Here is a 13,997-nt window from a genome sequence, read left to right as displayed (position 1 = left end):
TATCGGTCGACCAATGACAGTTCTTTCTACGGTCAGAGCTCGCGCAAAAAGGTTTATCGTAAGGGAGATACCGTTTCAAAACTTGTAAGAGCGTAATGACGCATTATGGGTAAAACTGTATATAAATATATATATATATATATATATATATATATATATATATATATATATATATATATATATATATATATATATATAGATAGATAGATAGATAGATAGATAGATGATAGATAGATAGATAGATAGATAGATAGATAGATAGATAGATAGATAGATAGATCGAGAGAGAGAGAGAGAGAGAGAGAGAGAGAGAGAGAGAGAGAGAGAGAGAGAGAGATTTACATAGATGAATAGATAATATTTAGAGTTTGCATTCCTTCAGTCCGCTTTAGAAAATGTGTGTAATATTGCCAACTGATATAGACGAGTAGCTATACTATTACAACTTTACATTTTTCTTTTTACAAATCCCAACAGTCATACCTTTCAGATACCTTGGTGCCTCAGGTTTTTGACCGCAAAACAACACAGCACTGGCGCAATCAGCATCACACCACAAATGGGCATCACTGGACAATATCATGTTGTGCAACCACCGAAGGACAATAAACGCACGTTATACATAACCGACTGTCCGTAGATCCGTAGATGGTGGCGACTTTTTTTTTGGCCAGGCACTGTATCTCTCAGGTCGCCTGGGAATGCCTCCGGATCCCCCAGAATGAGCTGGAAAATGTTATGGGTGAAAGGGAAGCCCGGGTTGGCGGATAAGCGGCTGAAAATGGATGGATGGATGGATCGTATAGTATTCCATATATAGCATTTTTGCATTTTGCAGATGCAGGCGGGCAGAGAGAAAAGACTGACACAGTGATAAACTACTGTAATAATATTATGGCTCATGTTTCCATCTGATTTTGTTAGATTAAAATATTATGTAGCTGCATTTATGAAATGCTGAGCATAAAAACCTTTTACTGAGAAACTGCATTAAAAGTCATTTTTTAAAATGAATTAATGAGCACAGTATAACTTAAAAGGATAGTGAAGGTGTTTTGAAGTGCGGTTCTATGAAGTACATAGTCAGTCTATAACATACAGTAGATTAAGATCACCGTTGCCACAGTTTGGAGAAACAGGCAGGAGAACCAGCAAGGTGGCTCAGCGATGTACTGATGTAGATGCAGCCGCTAAACGCAATTAAACACATAAAAAAAAATCATTATCAGTTGAAGTGTAACGCTATTTTTTGAATATTTTAACCCCTTGAACTTGACGTAAAACGGCCCTTTCCAACAGGGTCCTGTTATATGGCTCCCTTCAAAGCCACATGACTCCATTGACAAAAACAGACATTTTCACACTGTTTTGCGGTAAAAAAAAACTAATAGTTTTTGGCACAAATATTCTAAATATAGTGTACACTGAACTGATTTAGTGTTTTCGGTGACTTAAGTACATCTTAGTGTTGCCCTCCTTTCTGCATCAAGTTCTTATATTTCTATCTTAGCTGTTTTTTGTAAAAGGTTTAATATACATGGTTTAATATCAGTTTTTACAAAGTTTATGTTTGCACTATATGTAGCACTATATACTAAGAGTTGCAGGGAATTGATATAAAAATTGTTCTGATGACTTGATAGCATCGATCTATACCTGTCTGCATTGTGTAAACAGTCTTTTTGTTGCAATTCCTCCTTTTAACCTGCGTTTCCCTCACTCTTTTGAGATGCCGCTCCACACCTCTTTGCTCTGCCTGAGCTAGCTGGATGAGCATTGCGACCAGATTGCATCCAGACTGCAGAGCCTTCCCATCACAGTGTGAGCCTGACAACTTTCATATCTGCTTCTGAGGGACCTGACAGCAACGTGAGCGATCCTGACCCATCACTTACGATGATGTGCTCCGCTGTGACTGGATGAAAAAGTTGCTTTGTGATGACAAGTGGAACAACAGCCACGGATGACGAGCAACAGTTTTAAAAGGGAATAAAGCAGTTACAGAAAGTGGAGCGCTTTGGGAGTCAGACAGAGAAGATTTCACGGTGCTGGCAGCATTTCCTCTGTCAATAATTACTTTCAGTTTCTTAATGCATTTAAACTAATTAATTAATAATCATAAACAATAATTGTAGATCAACAAAACCTGTTGGTGGAAGTGAGCTACAAGCTCGCTACAAAAATCATGCTCTTACAGTAATTGTCTTCAACAACCTCTGAGAACACCAGCTTACACATTGCATGAACACATCTAAGCAATCACAGTACGCTCTGCTGTATGCTGCATCGAATTTGCAGGTAGAGCTAATGTCAAAGCAGCGTTATTCCCTCCAGATATTTATCTTCAGTTCTGAACAGGCAAGGAAGAGAGAGCGAGAGAGATAAATTATTAAACCCAAAGGCGAGAGAGAGGACAACAACCTTTTTTTCTGACTCTGTGTGCTATCAAACAAACTTTGCATTTGTGTGGGTAGTTAAATCTGTAGCTAGCAAGGCAGGCAGCTTGACTTCCCACTGTGATCCTGACTCAAAATAGAGAGAGAGAGAGAGAGAGAGAGAGAGAGAGAGAGAGAGAGAGAGAGAGAGAGAGAGAGAGAGAAAGAGAGAGAGAGAGAGAGAGAGAGAGAGAGAGAGAGAGAGAGAGAGCGCGACAGAGAGACTGAGAGAGAGAGAGTGTGAGAGAGAGACAGAGAGAGAGAGAGAGAGAGAGAGAGAGAGAGAGAGAGAGAGAGAGAGAGAGAGAGAGAGAGAGAGAGAGAGAGAGAGAGAGGGGTTTATCTGCGTCCGGTCGGCCGTTCAGCTGATTAATTTGTGACAGGAGGGATTTCTGCGCTCCGTGCCTTGAATTGCTGCTCTAATTTATATGGTAATCTTCTTTAAGACTAGCAGCATACAAAAAAAATCTTTTATTTCCATCTCTGCTAAGCCTTACCCCGTTTTCTATACTCACTCAAGCCATATAAACCTATATGTGTGCAAGGACGCATCTCGATTTCACTTCCCTGATGAGGCTTCCCCGCGCTCGGTTTGGGTTCGCGTCAGTATTCATGGCTGTCATCGTCCAATCAGGGCCGCAGAAACTGGTTATTATTTGAAATGTTCCGATACAATACCAGCGTGTCAAAAATATGCTATGTAACTTCCTATTATCCTGCGAGCAAAATGTCAGTAATCAGGCGGGAGTGACACTTGTTGTTGTTGTTCCTACAGCAAGTTAAAACCTTCAAAAAACACCCCCATTTTTGTCTTGATACTCAGAAAGTGGGTAGAACACACTGGACTACAGGATAGGCTACAATAAGAGTCACGTCAGGCAACCCCAAAAATCCTGGGATCATGTCAATTTCTACGTTTCCTGTACCGACAACACAAACTGTTATCCATCCAATCAGTTTGCATTGAAAGGGCTAAGAAATGGCGGACATAAGCTTAATTTTGGTGGGATAATGGATGGAGAAAAAGAGGGGATCAAAGACTGTGGGGAGGCTTGGAGGAGAGTGAACTGCACAAGAGTGAGATAATCTCTGATGATCGGTGGCTCTGCTATGAAAGTTAATGAGCTGGATTATAAAATAATGCATTCTCAGTTGAGGCGCTTTTATGACTTCCTGTCCACAGATGAAAAGCAGCTCAGCTACTGCGCTTTCATGTTATCAATGGTCTCTCATCTGTTGATGAAGAGCTTTCCTGTTTACAGTGAACTTTCAAGCCGGAGCGTTTCAAATGAATTTACACTGCGTGATTTTTAACAACCGATTGTCTGCACCAACTGGCCCACAATGGAACCCACTTTTCCTAATATCACACTAAAACACACCGATTAAACCCTTGAAAGCAGAAATAACTAAAATCCTGCTTTCCAACATGCCTTTAAATACTGTGCTCCTGACTGGCCCTAAAGCAAAGATGTTTTCATGAGCGTGGGTGCTAGTAAGAGAAATCAGATTGGAATGAACTCCCTCACACCCCCCGACTCACACACACAAGGATCCTGGATGTAGATCAGTTTGAAAATGGAGTGGTTTTCCTTTTTTAGTTCTGTGTCTCTCCATCCCTTTCCAGAGGAAAAAAGTCCTTTTACCGTGGCCGTCGGTGTGAAGGCCAATCAGAAAGGGATTGCCAGGATATGTAAAGTAAAAGTGTAATCCTTTAATCCTTTTGGTTGTGAGTTTACAACCAAGGCCTCGGTGGGTTTAGAAACTTAAAATAGTCAATCCCGACTGCACCTTTTACAATGTGGTTGATATTTGTGTTTACTGACAGAAGACGGACCTGCTGTAGATACAAGTGCTGTGCAGCCCTTTCCACAGAATCTTATTTTGACAAGTCAACAGTACGTGAGTCCTGGGAAGGAGGCAGGTGGTAAACAATTCTTTTCTTTGTGTGTGTGTGTGTGTGTGTGTGTGTGTGTGTGTGTGTGGTGTGCTCACACGTAGTACAGTGTTTTGTGTGTTGTATAGCCGGACACATCTTTGCAGTGTGTGTATGTGAAAGGCAAATGAGTGCTGTGTCTGCATGTATAGCATGTGCACACCAGGGTGTAACCTATTGTCATAAAGCATTATGAATATGTATGAGTACTTTAACTCTAATTATACTGTGATTACAAGCAGATTATAATGCATTATATGTTTGTTTTTAATGCATTATAGGCATTGGGTCTCATAGACAATGTTGCAACGGTCAATTTTGATTGTTCAAATGCTGGAATACCAGTAAAGATTCAAACTGTAGACTGCTGTGTCAACACAGCCCGGGTCATATGGGAGTATCTAGGAGTTTTCTGTTCATAGGTTTTGCACTCAGCTGCGTTCACTCAGTATAAAAGACACTTTTGCCAACAGACTGAGCTTCAAGCTGCCATTTTAGAACAAGAAGTAATTAGTAACTTCTGCAACTGAAAATGTGACTTCAAGGTCAAACTTTTAGTGGAGTGGTTCTCAAACCTTTTATGTCACACCCCACTTTGGGTTGAAGAAAAATGTTCATGCCCCACCAAAATTGTAGAAAAAATGGTCCATGCTGAATTTGTATTGAAATAACAATTTCAATTTGTGACTCGACCATTCGTGCTGCAGAAAATTGTAACCACAAGTAAACCTATCACATTCTATCAGACAGAAACAAATAAAATGTGCAATCACTTTTTAGAAAAATACAAATAAGGTATTATCTGTGCTATAATGCAGTGGCATAGTCTCAATCAGCTGTTCAACAGCTGGGTGCATGTATTTGTCAAAGAAAAAAGAAAATATATAAAATAGCTATAAGTTTTAATCATTAAAACAATATTTAAAAAATAAATACAAATTTAATGATAAAATATATTTGCGATTCTGTTTAGGCCAGCAGAGAAGGCTGAGCAGGCCCTGACGGCCCACCACTGATATCATGTAATATATGGTAAAAACACAGCTTATTGTGGCTGCAATTCACCTGTTTTGCTCTAAATATCTTTTCAAGATAATAACAATAAAGTGCAACCTGTAAAAAAAAATAAATGAGTGCAGATATGTGTGTCATCACGTATTAGTATTAGTGACTGCAATGAGCTGCTTTCCTCTACAAATCTTTTCAAAACCAGTTTGCAGGCTTGACACGGCCACTCTGAATTCATGTTCAATGTTGAGCTTAGATCTGTATTTTGTTTTGAGGGAGACAACAGCAGAAAAGCCGACCTCACGGAGGAGGATGTGGCAAATCGCCAAGAATCTCGGCAGCTAAGTAAAGCGTAACCCCTTAATAGCCAAATGTAAACATCTACACTAAAGTACAGGCATTTCGGCATGTATTTATTTATTGACTTATTTTATATCCAAATACTTTATACTTTTGTCATATGTAAATTTCTCAATAAAGTTCTTGAAATAAAAGTATTCTGCATTTCCTCCTGTGCTCCACCTGTAATACTATTGTTTGAAAAATACTTTTTTTTAGTATGGCCAGCTGCACAGTTTCCCTGTCAGGATGTTTGGAGAAAAAAAAGCGGTCTTCATTTTAGTACATGAACACATTGCTGCACACAGACACACAAGCGCACCTGTGGTAGAAAAATTCCAGATTCCCTAAGGTATATTTCCCTGGAAGAGGCAGTAGATTATGGACCGAATGCCAATGAAATCGATCCTCGCTTGCGAAATATAAAAAGATCAAAGTATAAGTAAACTGTTTCTACCTGTGAGCAGCTCTCGGATCTCCACGTCTGTGGTCTTCCGGAGCAGTCGCACCAGAGCCGGGATGCCTCCGCAGTTCTTCAGGGCGATCTTGTTGTCGTCGTTGGCTTTGCCGTACACCAGGTTCCTCAGGGCTCCGCAGGCGCTGCGGTGCACGTCGGTCATCCGGTGGTCCAGCAAGTCCACCAGCAGCTGGATGCCGCCCTGCCGGCGGATCTGGCAGACAGAGGAGGGAGGATGGAGTTAACGCAAGAAATTCAGCGAGAAATTTACAAACAATAGAGGTGTTCCTGTACGTTTCCCCAGACACACACTTTAATGAATATAGGTGTCTAAACAATATCAGGGATTTGGTCACATCAATAGATGGATAGAAAATAGTTTCCCGCTTCTGAAGTTCTGAAACTGCTGTCATGTAAATCAACATTAATTTCTGTTGGTTCAACAGGTCACAGCCCCTGTGCCACTGATGCAACACACATTCAAAGAATAGCCACGTCTTTCATCCGTCCCATCTTAAGTGTCTGCAGCCCTCGAAGCTTTTCTTCGTCTAGACAAAGAGAAAATGTAGGGCAGACCGCCTGCTTTCTGTAAAAACAAGGGACACGTAAGTGAAGAAAGGCAGTTGTGCCTGTACATTGTGTCATTTGTGCTCCAAATGAAGGTACATCGGCACTTGGAATGATGACTTAGAAACTAGATGTCGATATCTATGTCTATATAATATATGTTTATATGTATGTGTGTTTTGTATGTGTGTGTGTGCTTGTGTTACCGTAGACTGTATGTAAGAAGTGGACATAATCATTGCGATGTTAGCCATTGCTTTGTGGACTGCCATTATGAAGCATTGAGTTTGGCGATTTTGCCGTTGAAATCTTGACTCATTACAACTAGTGAGACCTGTCAATCACAGTAACCCGCCCTAAAGCATACACCGATTTATGGTCTGTTTGACCATAATTTACTAAATGAACATCATGCTGTATTGAAGAAGACTTGCAACTCCAGATTAAGACACAAACTTGTGTTTACAATGTTTACTGAAGAGATAAATCAAGAGAGAGAGAGAAGTAGAGTCATTTTCTCATACATTCCATGCGATTGGACCTTTTTTTTTTGCAATGGTCGCCCCCTGATGGCCATTTAAAAGAATGCACGTTTTAAGACATTTCCGTATTGGCTTCACTCGACAGAACCAGAGTTTGACGCCTGGTTTTTTAGCATATCTTGAGAAAACTGTCTGTAAAATGTTGAAAATTGCTCATCACAAGGTCCAATAGTCCAAGGGATTGTCTACCAATTGGTTATTTTGTCTGAAAGACCTTAAAAAAAACCCAAAGGGATTGTATTAATAATGATTAGAGACAGAGAAAAACAGAAACTTATTAAAACTATTAATTGCTAAATTATCGCCAGGTAATTTTCTTTCAGTGGTTTCTCTCCTTAGTGACACAGAAGCAGGGGCATAACTAAGAGAATAGAAGCACACAGGAGCATATCTTTACAGTGCATCCAGTGCTGGAAGACTGAACAGCTGTATACATGTCCCTCAGCACCCCGTCCATTATTTCACCATTCAGGCATCTCTCTCAAGGGCAAAAAACAATCTGGCCTGTGGTTTGAGTTTGGCAGCCACTGCTCTAAATGCTACACGCCATTCTTTAACACAATTTCAACATCAGTCATCCTTCTCGTCCGTCTCTCTCTATCTCTAATGCCCGTCGGCTGATTGCTGTTTGAAGAACTTTGTTTGCCCTTAAATCCATCGTCTCAATGGGGATTAATGAAGTGGAATTGAGCTGAATTGAGTTGACATTGAAGCGACGGACAGAACAGAGACACTGAGTGATGGCGGGTCTAGAGGACGAAGGGATAGGCTGCAGGAACGGGGACATTCGCAGAGTTGGGTTAAGTGTGCGTAATGAGGAGTTAATGCCGTCTAATATGGTGTTTGGTGGGGCTCAGACGTCGGCACACGTGGGACAGCGTTTTCCCCTCAATAAAGTTGTGATCAATCGTTCACTACTCTGGCAGAAGCAAGTTGAGAATGGGTGTATTTACAACCTGCCTGCTCAGTGTCAGTTCATCGACAATGTGTCAAGCTATTCATGCGTTGCTTGGCCGATATGAGCAACGATGTTCCAGCTTGCGAGGCCTTATTAATCTCTGCCCGGGCGTCAACATCTGGTTCTGAAAAGTGAAGCTAATGTGGAAGTGCCTTCAACATGCATTCTCTCTAATGGCCATCAGGTGCGACTCCTCCGTCTAATTGTATAGACGTTTAGGAGAAAATAACTCTACTTATCTCTTGATTAGTAAACATTGTAAACATGAGGTAATGGTCAATTTCAAGTCTTCTTCAATACAACATGATGTTCATTTAGTACATTTATAGTCAAATAGACTGTAAAAGGAGAGAGTGAATTAGGTGATTGACAGGACCTTGGAGTTGTCCGGTCTGGGAGTTGTCTTTGTTTGTCTCTTACGACTTTAACCCTTTCAAAGTGTGTTTTAAGTTCATTATAGATAATTGTAACAACTTTGGTCACCAACATGTCTAATTGAGTGTTCGGTTTACTTAGTTCCACCCTTCCTTCACTTCTGGCGGCAAAAAACAACAACAAAATGCCGAACTCAAGGGATCAAAACCATAGTTCTTAAATCATTGCGTGATGCCACGGACTTCTACATATTGTGTATATCTCTAACAAATGCTGAATGGGTTAATCAAAGTTTTTTCAATGTGTATATTTCGATTTGTGTTCCATAAAATACACACTGCTGGATTCGTATTGCGATCGGCTTGCAGACCTGGCAGCAGAAAGCGCTGTGGAATTGTTGTTGCATTATTCCTCCATTGGCCCGTTGTGTGACCATCAAACATATTTGAAGGCGAGCACACCCACTCACCCTTAGTTGAGCACCCTCGTCCAGTACAATCTTGCATGTGGTACTCTAAGCACTGAAAAATCCCACTTGAAAAACTCAAAAACAGCCAGAAACAATGTTTAGCTGAACTTTTTAAAACTCCGGCAGAAAAATCAAACACGGCACTATCTGCATTCCTATCGGCGCGCTACAGGAAATAGCTGGAAAGTATGTTTTTGTGTCTGTTTTGGTTGAACTCTTTACTGGAAGTCACCAACTCTGAATGAGAGCTAAACGTCTGCACGCGGTGAGTTAGGGCCAAGCACAGTTTGTGAGCGCTTCTCTCTTGGTGCGGTTTCTCGTCGGAGATCGATACCTCAGATTTGATCTTGTTGTCTCCAAAGCAGAGGTGCTGGAGGTAGGCAGCGGCGTTGGACTGGACCGATGGGAACTGATGCTGCAACATCTGGATCACCTCTGGCAGCTCTGGATCCCTCCAACCGAACTCCCTATGGAGACACACAGAGAAAAGGCAGTGTTGTGATATGTGCAATGCTAGATTTGTTTGTGTGTGTATGTGTGTGTGTGTGTGTGTGTGTTTGTTGAACCTGTTACTCGGCAGCCTGTCTTCCCGCTGTATTGATGATTAAAATGCTCACCAGAGAAAAAGGAGACAGAAATCGAGGTTGGAGATGAAACTTTGTATTCCCTGTCTGCCAGTAGGTTTGAGTTGTAATAGTAAGGAAGCTACAAATTCATTTGTCTTGGTACATGAAGGAAGACATCTTTTTGAAAGCCAATTAAGTGGCTTTAAAAAAAAACATTTCCTTTAAAAAGGAATTAAAACGAGCATCTTCTGCTATTTTCAGAAGTCTTTTTTGTTAATTGTATTGCAAACTTTCGTTTTGAGGCTGTTTTTAATGTTTAAAAAAATTCAGAGAGATTTTAATGCTACAGCATGCAGTGATGATTGATATTTTAAACAACCGAGTCTTTCCAGCAGTTTCTGTTTGTCCCTTTCATGTTTCGATAAGACAATGCCCCAATGTGAAGAGCCCGCTCCATACAGAATTGTCATTCACAGTTTTTGTGTGGAAGTACTTGACTGTCCTGCACAGAGTCCTGAACTAAATCTCATCTAAAACCGTTGGGATGAAGTGAAACGCCGACCGCGAGTCCGGACTCCCTACATTACCAGAACAACGGAGGGTGGAAGTGAAACTGGAACTTTAGGGTTTTTGTTTGAGACGTAACTTCATTTTAACGCAGTAACTGTTCTCAACAGTATGTTCAACCCGTCGCTTGGATAAGAAGGCACAAAAAAATATAATATCATTGTTTATTTCATATTTCTGTCCCTGCCGCTCTGTTTCTACTTTCTACTTTTAACCGGCGCCATTTCCCACAAGTCCGATGCCTTTGCAGAGTAAATGTCGCAACTCGACAAAAAAGGCGAGTCCATCAGTGAGTTTTACTTTGTCTCACTCTGTATGCTGTAGAGGTGTCCATGATTACAGTTGGTGGTATCTTGGGACAAAGTACTTCACTGAGATGGTATTACATGAATGGTTCAAGAATAACTCTGTTTGTGCGTACTGATTATATACAGCATGCACTGTAATGCCCGGTCTAATTGATCTTTTATAGTTTCAATTTCTATTTTATACCAATTTATTGTACATACTTTACAGACAGAAATGTGCCCAGTCATCTTCATCAACTTCTATTGACAGCCGGGACATGTGATCGGGGCCATTCAAGTTACCGTTGGCAACCTTTTTGATGAATCAAAACCAATTCTCGGCCTTTGTTTGCTATAAGATTTGGATGCTTTTGTCATCGTAAGGTGCTCCACAACAGCAGCATCTTAGGCGCACTGTGAGAGCAGGAAGTCTTTCTTCGAACTGCCCCAGCTGCTTTAGCTTTGTAGGCAGGGTCTAACAGTGCTTTTGCCTAAAGGCACGTTCCAGGCACACACACTCACACTCTCTCTCTCTCTTTCTTACACACACACACACACACACACACACAGAAACTAAGCTTGCTAACCCTGCGCGTCTGTGTAAGGGTGTGTGTGAGCAACGAAACCCGGATGATTAACGTCTGGAAGATGCGATGTGACGGTGAGGGATCAGAGAGAGGGACGGAGAGAGAAGGGGGAGGCGGGGTTTATCGATGGAGATTATCTGTCGCCAGCGGCAACGGGAGATCACGTTTCCTTGACAGCGATGGTTTCTTGGGACCAACTCAAACTGGGACCAAGAAAAAAAGAGTTGCTCCTACTCTGCTACTTTTCATGCATTCTCCACGTTCGCTTTCCACTTCTTAAAGCCACATTTTGATTGGATTTTTTTTTTTCACCCCCGATATTTGTGAGACGTTTTTCGGGCTGCATATAGAAACCCCAGCTCGCTTCGCTCTTATGTGGAACCCATTTCTCTTTGATGTATCTTATTCTGATGCAGCAACAGCCCGGAGTCCCCGCGGAGATAATTTCAGTCTAATCTAACATAAACACATGCACGCACAAACAATCTCGGGATGGCACAGATAAAAAAAAATGGAGAAAAAAAACACACACACTGAGTGCCCTAGGACAACTCAGTGTGCAGTTTAGAAAGCGCGCGCGCGCGCGCACACACACACACACACACACACACACACACGCAAGCACAATCCGGCACTCTTGTAGTAGTCAAAACACATGCACGTACTCATTGACTTGCATCCACACCCAGCCATCAAAGGCAGTGCAGAAGAGCCAGGATTAGAAAGCTTTTGTCTCTGAGTTTCATAATGGGCCAATGGAATAAAGCCAGCGTTTGAAAAAAAAATGTGGGGATAGAAAGGAGAAGGAAGAAAGAATTATTTCAAAGGTTATTTTCTCTCTCTCTCTCTCTCTCTCTCTCTCTCTCTCTCTCTCTCTCTCTCTCCTCTGAAATTCTCCCTCTCTTTAACAATTTTCTTGTCTCAGTGTATCTCTCCCTCTCTCTCTTCCTCTTTCTTTGTTTCTTTTCTTTCCCCCCCTCCCCTGTGCCTTGGTCCGGGGGAAAAACATTCCTACACAAACACACACACACACACGCAGCCACAAGATTAACATGCGTGATGTTGTTATGCGTGTACAGTGGCGTGCGTTTCCATGAATGTGATCGGAGATGACATAACCTTGTTTAGGTCACCCTGTGGGTTAATTGGCCGATAAGACGTCCAACATTACGGCTGAGTGAGCTGTCAAATGTGTGTGTGTCTGTTGTTTTTTTTCGGTTCTTTTTCATTGGATTTTTTTTACATTGTAATTCAAAAGTGGGCACCAGCGATAACAAACGTCTGCGGACACGGAGCTTCTTTAATAACGAGTAAACCAGATGGCTTCACTCATCAAACAGATTCAACTGCGTATGTAATCGTTTGACGGATTGAAAGGAACCGATGAACGTGTGATTGTACGCAAACAAGATAAATAAATACTCATGTACGTGTCCTTCACTGGAATATTTTTGCTTGTTTGTACGTTCATTATGTTTCATGGGAAGATGTGATACTTTTAACTTTTTTTATGTGACAGCTACTTTACGGATTGATATTTAGCATTAATTTATACAACTTATAACAGTACGTTATTTATTAAACAAAATAAATAATGTAAAATCACTGCGATTTTGCGTAATGAGTACTCTTACTATTCATACTTTCTGTACATTTTGTTGTTTCTACTTAGAACTTTTACTCTAGATTTACCATCCACAACAATTACTTCTACTGTACTTCCACATTGTTTTTTGTATTGCAGTGTTTAGTGTTGCTCCTGTTGCTTAAGTAAATACCTTGAATATCCGCAGCTTCATTTTATGCAGAAAATTAAATATAATCTAACGATAAAAAGCTGAAAGAAAGGAGAATTAACCTATTTAGTATAACCATCGTGCTAAATCTGACACACAAAGCCTGCTTTTCATCAGTGACTGTTCGGCTGAATCATGGCCAATGTCATTATTAGTAGAACATTTTGCCTTTAAAAACTATTAGTGCATCTATGGTTTGAAAGTCAACGTTCAGCTGAGGCGTTTACCAGGAAGAGGACATGAAAGCAGTAGTTTCTTTATCGGCTCACGGGTGTATGCCTCCCAACCATGTTGTCATGTTCAAGATGTCAGCACTTCATCATTTTATCCTGTCAACATTAGCATATGAATTCTTGGTAATGGGCATAAAAAAGTAAAGTCACAGTGACCTTTGATCTCCAAAATATAATTGGTTTAACCTTGAGTACTTTACTATTTCTCCATCCTTTTTCTTGAAAAGTGTGTATACTGAAATGGTGAAAGGAGGTTGTGAAAGTGCTTTTCAGATCCATTATGAAGCAAAACAGCACCCAGTGATGTTACTTGGCAGCACTCTACTATTCTCTCTCTCTCTCTCTCCCCCTCCTTCCCCCCCCCTCCCTCTCTCTCTCTCTCTTTCTCTCTCTCTCTCTCTCTCTCTCTCTCTCTCTACCCATCTCCCCCTGTCCATCTCTCTCTACCCCTCTGCCTCTCCCTCTCTCTCTCTCTCTCTCTCTCTCTCTACCCATCTCCCCCGTCCATCTCTCTCTACCCCTCTCCCTCTCTCTTTCTCTCTCTCTCTCTCTCTCTCTCTCTCTCTCTCTCTCTCTCTCTCTCTCTCTCTCTCTCTCTCTACCCATCTCCCCCTGTCCATCTCTCTCTACCCCTCTCCCTCTCTCTCTCTCTCTCTCTCTACCCATCTCCCCCTGTCCATCTCTCTCTACCCCTCTCCCTCTCCCTCTCTCTCTCTCTCTCTCTCTCTCTCTCTCTCTTTCTTCCCTTCTCCCCCCTCTCCCTCTTTCTCTCTCCCCTCCCGCAATGATTTTATGATTTTCTCAAAGTGTGAGGTCAAAGACACATGTAACTACAGACACAAATACACACGAGTGGTGCTTTCTGCTTACAATAT

The 13,997-nt window shown here is 41.4% G+C and overlaps 1 protein-coding gene across 2 annotated transcripts in view; it reads right to left on the bottom strand.

Moving 5' to 3' along the window:
* Positions 1–13,997, bottom strand: part of ctnnd2b (catenin (cadherin-associated protein), delta 2b) — a 149,156-nt gene that overhangs the window by 27,545 nt on the left and 107,614 nt on the right. For both annotated transcript variants that reach the window (XM_068571621.1, XM_068571620.1), the window contains exons 13-14: positions 9,421–9,553; positions 6,176–6,389 (exon numbers count right to left, since the gene is read on the bottom strand). In XM_068571621.1, the coding sequence (XP_068427722.1) occupies positions 6,176–6,389; positions 9,421–9,553 (347 nt within the window). The remainder of the gene's footprint in view (positions 1–6,175; positions 6,390–9,420; positions 9,554–13,997) is intronic.

Source organism: Clinocottus analis, unplaced genomic scaffold, assembly GCF_023055335.1.
Source record: "Clinocottus analis isolate CAN_PGR_092001 unplaced genomic scaffold, fCliAna1.0.p SCAF_11, whole genome shotgun sequence".
Taxonomy (NCBI): domain Eukaryota; kingdom Metazoa; phylum Chordata; class Actinopteri; order Perciformes; family Cottidae; genus Clinocottus; species Clinocottus analis.
This window is presented reverse-complemented; position numbering and strand designations above follow the sequence as displayed.